The sequence below is a fragment of the Arabidopsis lyrata genome (genome assembly GCF_000004255.2).
Source record: "Arabidopsis lyrata subsp. lyrata unplaced genomic scaffold ARALYscaffold_41, whole genome shotgun sequence".
NCBI classification, from domain to species: Eukaryota; Viridiplantae; Streptophyta; class Magnoliopsida; order Brassicales; family Brassicaceae; genus Arabidopsis; species Arabidopsis lyrata.
In genome coordinates, this window is record NW_003302518.1 from 5,448 (window position 1) to 13,478 (window position 8,031).

The window sequence follows — 8,031 nt, forward strand, 5'->3', positions numbered from 1 at the left end:
TAGTCGACTTCCCTGGCCATATCAATGGACCAAACCTCTCCCCTGTAAATGAAGTTGTTTTGTTTGAATTTGCATTCACAAGTCCATTGCTCGGTGTCCAAAATCCGATAATCCTCTCTTCATTTCCTACAAAATTTATGATCTCAAACTTTGGTGACTCGAGCTGCTTGTCTATGAGTTTAAACTCTCCTGCCAAACCATTGAATCTTATTTCCGAGAGAGCATTTAAAAGACTTTGACCGTAGCGAGAGACACCTAGGTTCCCCAAATCTGTCATGTTATTTGACGACGCACTCGCATTATCATACGGAAAGCTTCTTATGTTGGTTTTCTCCACGGCCATGGCCAATGCAGTGGTTGAATCATACGCCCGTAATCCAAAAATGGTTAGATCATCTCTCATCGTTGGATTCTCCTTTTCGAACTTTTTATTCCATCGCAAGCCGAAATCTTTGAGCTCTTTCGATTGGGGGACATGGCTCCTCACACCTAACACGCCCTCTATATTATTTAAGCTACGACCATGGTTGATATGTCTCATCATATGCGTCATTCCATTGGTCATTAACCATACATACCCTTCCTCCATCATCCCGATCTCTTTAGCTTTCTCAAAAATCCGTGAAGCAAGACGTGAGGCCATGTGGACAACGAAAACCCTAGTCTGCCTCGTCATGAGCTTATAAAGTTCTTTTAGAATCTGGTCATCGTTAGCCTCCGGGGAGATCACACTTCTATCGACTTGCACGTCTTGTAAAGCGTCAAACAAGTAAGGCATGATTCCTTCACCTAACTCGTTGTCCACATAAATTGCGACGACACTTCTCCATCCGAAGGATTCAAAAATGGCTGCAATGGCTTTGACCTGGTATGAGTCATCGATAGTGGCTCGGACGAAGTAATCGCTTTTAATGGATGTTAAAAGAGGACTTGTTGCAGAGAATGTGATGGTTGGTACTTGAGTTTTGTTGGCGAGTCTGATCATAAACTCTGCTTGCATAGAGTTTCTTGGTCCGATGATGGCGCTCACTTGCTCGTTCTTGATTAGGTCCAAGGCTGCTTGCACCACAAGCAAACACAAAGAAAAAAAAGTTTAGAATTTCACTAAATTTAACAGCAGTAGTTTAAGAGTTGATGATAATTAATGAGACAATAATAATCTACACAAGAGTTAAAATCTTTATTGTAAAGGTATCACATGACATATTACTAGTCTTTGACTATATTTATCAAATATACTACAAGTCATGAATTAAATATTTTAAAGAGACTACTAGGAATAGTAGTGATTTCTGGCGCCCATACAATCGTCACAAAGACTTTCTAGAAGATAAGAGAATGAAGCGATTGCTCTTACCAAAGACGTTCCTACGTAATATATTTCATCAGACTGCAACTAATAATTAATAAATCCAAATGATCCCTTACAAGTAGCGGAGAAGCAAAAAACAGAAAAGTAACAAACCTGCAGCTGAAGCCTGAACAGTGTCTTTCATGGAATCTCTGACGTGAAGCGCAAGTCTTGTGCGGTTACACAAATCTCTGCTATATTTAACCCGTATTAAAGCGGTATATAAATATTGATTCAAATTCGTCCGTCATATAAATCATTTCCGAAATATTACCCGTTCCGTAATTTCTTAACCCGTCCTGTGATTTGTATTAAAAAAATAAGGATTAAATCCGTATTGAAGCGGCGGATTAATGATATTTTAATCTTTTTATTATTGTTGATTCAAAAACCCGTCCCGCCAAACCCATCCCGCAAAAAAACTCATTTATTTTATTAATGTTCTTATTTATGATATGATTCTGAATCATTGTCTAAATATTTTAATCGATGTAGAACGTTGAACACACATTTTCGTCAATTGGATAATATATGTCCGTTTTTTAAATTTCGAATCACAGTATATGCAGAAAAAAAAATTGATATTTTTTTTTACTTTATGTATTATATGATGATTCAAAACAGTTAAAAACAAATCAAACAAAGATGATAGGAGAATCATAATTATAAATCTTAATCAAATCTTCTAAAAATCTAAATTATTAAATATGGAATATCCGGTGTATGAGTTGGGTTAAATATAACCCGACCCAACAAATTTTTTGTGAAGGAATTTTTAAAATGGGTCGGATATCCGATATACCCGAAAGCTTTTTTATCTACCCGTCACAAAAAGTGCTGCGATTATACTAGTATAGTTGGAAGAATATTATAATCCAAATTCAGAAATCTAACTTTGACACTGAGTTTGAAAACAATAAACATAGGAATACAAGATGTTGACAAAAGAAAATACTTTACTACACCCTAAAACAAAGCAGGAAACACACTGGCTAACTTGTTATGCACTTTTGCAACTTCTCTCTATCATTCACCTTCACATTAAATAATAGCAGATTCCTCATCTTCAACTTGTTCCGTGAAAAGTTCTCCGCTCGAGATGGAAGACAGTCTTCTTGGCTCAAACTGATCCCTATTTTGTGCCGGACTTCGTGGCAATGGAGTGCTATGATCGGTCAAAGGGCTTGAACTTCCGTGAGTAATAGGTGAACTCACATTATGAACGGCATTCACCTTGAACATATGCGACTTTATGTCTTTCTCATCAAAGATTCTAACCAAAAACTTTAGCTTTCCACGGAAGGAATTTTCAGAGTCATCAAAGAGCGTGTGCTTGTGTTCGTACAAGAAGTTGGCCAAGAAGATGAGAAGTGCCAATAATGAAGCAATGCCTGCTATTAGAAACAGACCCCAGAAGCTGCTAAGGCTGAGATGGTTGGACGAAAGAGTAGTGTTTAAATCAGGACAATTACTTTGTTTCTTGAACCATTTATTCTCAATATGTTGCATTTCTTCGCCTTGAGTCACATTCAAGATGGCCCTTGAGACATCATCTGTCAAAGGTGAATTCTTGGGGAATGCCTACACATTGATCATGGAAGCAGAAGATTAAAGCAATGAAAACACCTAAATACTTTAAATATGTACATCTTTTTTTTTGTTTGTAAAAGTGTAAGGTAAAAGAACTTACAAAGCCGAAACCGGCAGTCTTGAAGGAAGGTTCAACCATGGCATATTTGGAGCAGTTCTCAGAAAGGATAACTTTAATGTAGGCCACTTCGTCGAAAGATGCTGTGATTGTCCCATTGGAAAAAAGCTCATCGCATTCTTCGGCAGAACCAAAAGGTTTGAGGTGTGACTCATGAAATCCTTGACTTATCAAAAGTTCACGCACGAAAGTGCCTTGTTGGTACCCAATATATTTGTTATTTTTTATGAGATCTTTCCAATTTGTGACCGCTGGTTGGAACCGTTGTACTGTGAGGAAAGAGGTGAGATTCGCTGTATAGCTCTGAATAAGCACAAGCACCACGAAGCACCACACCAACACCACAAACCTCGCTAAGTTGCTCACCACCTTCTCACCTATAAACACGAACAAGTTATTGTATATCAATATACTATTATAAGAATTGTATTTAGACTACTTTCATCATCTACCAAACTTTTTATTTTGGGACCAAATTCTAAGGAGAAACCAATACTATTTCCCGAGGCATGTCGAAAATGAGAAACAAGATAATATTGATATAAAGCTGGATATTGTTGCCAGTTAAAAGTATCTATAGTAACCAAGGGCGAAGTTTAATGATGTTTCTTGATGATGGGACTCGTTTCCTAGTGTTATCCCACAACGACTGATAATTTACGACTCGAGCAAATACCACTAGGCTATTCCAACTTTGTTCTTGATTGGTGTTACTTACGGTGGGCAAAGTTCATAGTGGAGAAAGCGAACCAGAAACTGGTGCCTATCTGATGATGAGGCGGTCCACGAAAGTCGGTGTTGACTCTGTGTTCTAAAATCCACACAACAAACCCAATGAATACGAAAAAGCAAGCGGTGGTGACCCATAGGTCTAAGCTCCAAGGTTTGAGGAACACCCATGTATTCTTGTTCTTGTTGTCCTTGAGAGGCACCATCATAGACACTCCAGACTCTGAGTACGGTAGCGTGAAATCGACATACAATGACCTGTTCGCTCTGATGGTTACATCTCCTACAACTGCATCGTACGTCTGATCCGTTTATAAACGATATGTTATAATCCACTATATAGTCGACATAAATTACTCTACTAATTGTTAATTAATGTTAAGTTGAAAGTAAAAGAACCATAGTAGAAATAGGGGAAGAGAAAGAGAACTAACCCCGTTGTAAACTTGGTATACCATTTCGTCATAGTTCTCATCTGGAGACAAGAAAGCAATATATTTAGGAATGACTGAGTAAGGCAACTTTTTAAGAACAGCTTCAAAGACTTCAATGCAGTAACCCGTTGGGGTCATTGCGTTACTGATCGGATCTGTCTTTGCATCCACAAAATTTAAGAAGCCTTTCTTCACTGGAATACCCACTCTAAGCATCTTCCCGTTTGTTGGAATCTCCCAACCTTTCGGAATAACTCTCGACTTACCGGGCCATATCACCGGCCCAAAACTCTCCCTTGAAAACGACGTGATGTTTTTTGACTTTGCATTCACAAGTCCACTACTTGGTCTCCAGAATCCGATAATTCTCTCTTCATTTCCAATAATATTGATGACCTCAAACACTGATGATTTAAGCTGCCCGTTAACGAGTTCAAAATCTCCGGCTAAACCTTTGAATCTTACATTCGAAAGAGCCTTTAGAAGACTTGGACCGAAACGAGAGACCCCGGAGGTCGCTAGATCTGTCTTATTATTTCTAGAAGCCATCGGATGCTCATACCGCAAGCTCTTTATACTGGTTTTCTCTACGGCCATGGCCAAAGCAGTGATCGAATCATATGCCCTTAATGCAAAAATGTTCAGCTCTTCATCATTCCCCTTCTTATCAAACCTTTTCTTCCATCTCAATCTGAAATCTTCGAGCTCCTTCGATTTGGGGATATGGCTCCTTACACCCAAAACCCCTTGCATATTCTCCAAGCTACTACCGCGTTCATTAGATTTCACCAAATTCATTACTCCATCTGTCAATAACCATGCATATCCTTCCTTCATCATACCAATCTCTCTAGCTTTCTGAAAAAGCCGAAATCCGAGAGTTGGTGGCATGTGGACAACGAATACCCTCGTCTGCATTGTCATTAGTTTATAAAGCTCCTTGAGAATCTGATCGTCATTAGCTTCCTGAGGGATCGAACATCTATTGACTATAAGAGCTTGCACGTCTTGTAAAGCGTCAGTTAAGTAGGGAATTATTCCTTCTCCGAATTCGTTGTCCACATAAATGGCAACTACGTTTCTCCACCCGAAGGATTTGACAATGGCCGCAATGGCTTTGACCTGGGATGAGTCATCGAGAGTAGTTCGGACGAAGTAAGGGCTGTTGATGGATGTCATAAGAGGGCTGGTTGTAGAGAATGTGATGGTCGGTACTTGAGATTTATTGGCGAGTCTGATCATGAACTCGGCTTGCATAGAGGTTCTTGGCCCGATGATGGCGCTCACTTGCTCATTCTTAATTAGGTCCAAAGCTGCTTGCACCACAAGGAAACACAAAGAAGAAGAAAATAAAAGAGGTTAAATTTATCACTACATATAACACTTTTCTATAACTAACGAATGAATCAGAGTCTGATTATCAGACAAATAATGTTTACGCATGAGCTAAAAGTAAAATATAATGTGTCTTACTGGGACGAATAAGAGTAGTAAATACAGACCACATAAGAGGTTTTAGAATAGTCAACCATCTATATTCCGACGAAGCATGTTCATATAAATCTCATCTCGTTTCAAAACCCATTGACCCAAAAATGATAACAGACCAAGCATGTATATGTACGTGTAACGTCCGCCACTGTCGATATACCAAGTAGCACCGGTTTACATATATCATAACCACCACCGTTGTCGGACAAAACCACCGCTAACAATATCCTTATCGTCATTCATAAATGTCGAAAGAACCAAAAAAATTTTAAGTGACAGAATTGCTTCAAACTAATACGAGCAAAGCAATTTCTACCAAACCATATATGCTTTCACAAACCCGTATCAAATTTGTGAAAACAAAAAAAATTACCACAAATTTGTTTGAGTTGTGTTTCAATATTCCATTAACGATGATTAAATAATTAGGAATTGGTTACCTTAATAAACATTATATTTGTTGAAAACTAGATCTTGTAGAACGTATGTTTTATTCACAAAACCAATAACAAATCCAAATAAAGTTTCAAGAGACAGAGAAGAAACGAACCTGCAGATGAGGCCTGGACAACATCTTCCATGGAATCTCTGATGTGAATGGCAAGTCTTGTGGTGTAATCAGCATGATATTTGTAGAAATCGGACAACGATATGTTAATGGAAGTGAGGCAGATCTTGGAAAATGAAGTTTGGAGATCAAGCACTACTCCTACTTTGATTTCACTTGTTTGGCTTTGTCCTAAACCAACCTGCATCAACACAAAACCCCAAACGAACAGGACAAAGTAGTACATAAAGGTATTATTATTTTTTCTAGGGTTCATCATTTTCATCCAAAGATTAAGGAACTTTATGTCGTTCTTTAACTTCCTCTTTTTTTGTTCTATTGCATAATATACACACATAGCTAGAGAGAGAAAGAGAGAGAGAGAGAGGGAAAAGTGGGTTGAAAGTGATATAAATTTAAAAACAAAAAAGAAAAATATAAAAATAAAACAAACGAAGTTAAGGTTTGAAAGAGACAGAAAAAAATTGTATGGACGATATGAGCTAGTTTTTGTCATTATATACCATTGCCACTCTTCTTTTTTTGGCTATCACGTTTACTTTGCAAACTCTCCAACTTCAGTCTTCTTAGTTGTTGTTTCAGGGAAGATAAATATTCGTCTTCCAGCTAGAAAGATCCGTTTCATACACAAGAAAGGTCAAAGGTGATAATCGAGTGGTGTCCGCTAGTGAAAATCCTCAAAAGAAAATTTAACAAAGAACAAAAAATCTTCTTGAAAACTTACAATATTTTTTTTGTGGTGAAAATTTTATGTAATCAAGAAAAGTGTTGGGTGTAATTTTAACCATCAAAATTACACTATATAAATTATATCATAAATATGTTAGAATTATGTAAATAGAGAAAATAATTGTTAATATTCTAAAAGACTCTAGGATATATCGACACGTGCCGCGATCAGTGAGAATCATGACAATATGGGCTGTAGTCCACAGAAATCGGGACAATACGGGCCATAACCGAATCCTGTGAATAACTTTATCCTCTCAAGAATCACAGATCCTATCAAGAGAATATTTGATGTGATTTTAATGAGGGAATATCAGAGATAACTTTATCACGTAAAGAGGCGGTTGCTCAAATCCAAATCCCACAAGGATTAGGATCCTGAATACTTCTCTATAAAAGGGGAGCCCCATTCGACGAAAAAAACACACGAAATCGAGAAAAAACACAAGAGACTGCGAAAAACGGCGAGACACACGACTCAACTCTAAAACACGACAACTAGGGTTTCCGTAGACTCTCACGAATCGATTATTTTTGCCAAAACAAAAAGATCCACTACAAAAACAATATATGATTAAGTGGAAACTTTTTTGAGTAGACAAATTAATTGAAAAAAAGGTGAAGTAGAATTTATTTTCTTGTGTGGAGGCATTACACTAGCATATCATCGACGCCGTGGTCCCCCTTGTATAATGCATTAGATTGATGTCCTATTGTCCTGAATGAACTTGTCAATGGATGAGGTGAGTCAAGCTAAAGGGGTAGCTACTTGACCTTCTCTAGTTTCATTTCTTTCTCGCCAGATGTGAAATCAAACGTTGGAAGGAGACACGCAATAGGTTTTATGGGTTATAGATTTGAAAGAGACAAACAAACATCAAGAGAAAATAAGACAATAACTTTTAAACTTTTATTTATCATTCAGCTTCACATTCCAATTAGGGAGTGAGAAACTCTTGGCTTTCGAAAGAAACACATCTTGGCTCAACTGCATATTTTGCGACGGACTTCGTGACCATGG

The 8,031-nt window shown here is 37.7% G+C and overlaps 2 protein-coding genes across 2 annotated transcripts in view; both read right to left on the reverse strand.

The window, feature by feature from the left end:
- LOC9299131 (glutamate receptor 2.8) overlaps positions 1-2,381 on the reverse strand; it is a 5,749-nt gene extending 3,368 nt beyond the window's left edge. The window contains 4 exon segments of the mRNA XM_021019128.1: positions 1-1,056; positions 1,466-1,545; positions 2,246-2,252; positions 2,360-2,381. The exon segment at positions 1-1,056 is cut by the window's left edge and continues 5 nt beyond it. Coding sequence (XP_020874787.1) covers positions 1-1,056; positions 1,466-1,545; positions 2,246-2,252; positions 2,360-2,381 — 1,165 coding nt within the window.
- On the reverse strand, positions 2,203-6,651 carry LOC9299127 (glutamate receptor 2.7). The gene is made up of 5 exons (XM_002863006.2): positions 6,264-6,651; positions 4,223-5,535; positions 3,778-4,090; positions 3,042-3,436; positions 2,203-2,932 (listed from the first exon to the last, which is right to left on the reverse strand). Exons 1-5 carry the CDS (start codon positions 6,616-6,618, stop codon positions 2,393-2,395), a joined length of 2,916 nt encoding a protein of 971 aa, XP_002863052.2. The 5' UTR covers positions 6,619-6,651; the 3' UTR covers positions 2,203-2,392.
- Between the last annotated feature and the right edge of the window lie 1,380 nt (positions 6,652-8,031).

Excerpts from the sequence above, each read along its gene's own strand:
- LOC9299127 (XM_002863006.2), bottom strand. The coding sequence starts at position 6,618 with ATGTGTGTATATTATGCAATAGAACAAAAAAAGAGGAAGTTAAAGAAC. Across the intron at positions 5,536-6,263 it reads TGTCCAGGCCTCATCTGCAG|CTTTGGACCTAATTAAGAAT; the intron begins GTTCGTTTCTTC and ends TGGTGCAAGCAG. Across the intron at positions 2,933-3,041 it reads AGACTGCCGGTTTCGGCTTT|GCATTCCCCAAGAATTCACC; the intron begins GTAAGTTCTTTT and ends ATCAATGTGTAG.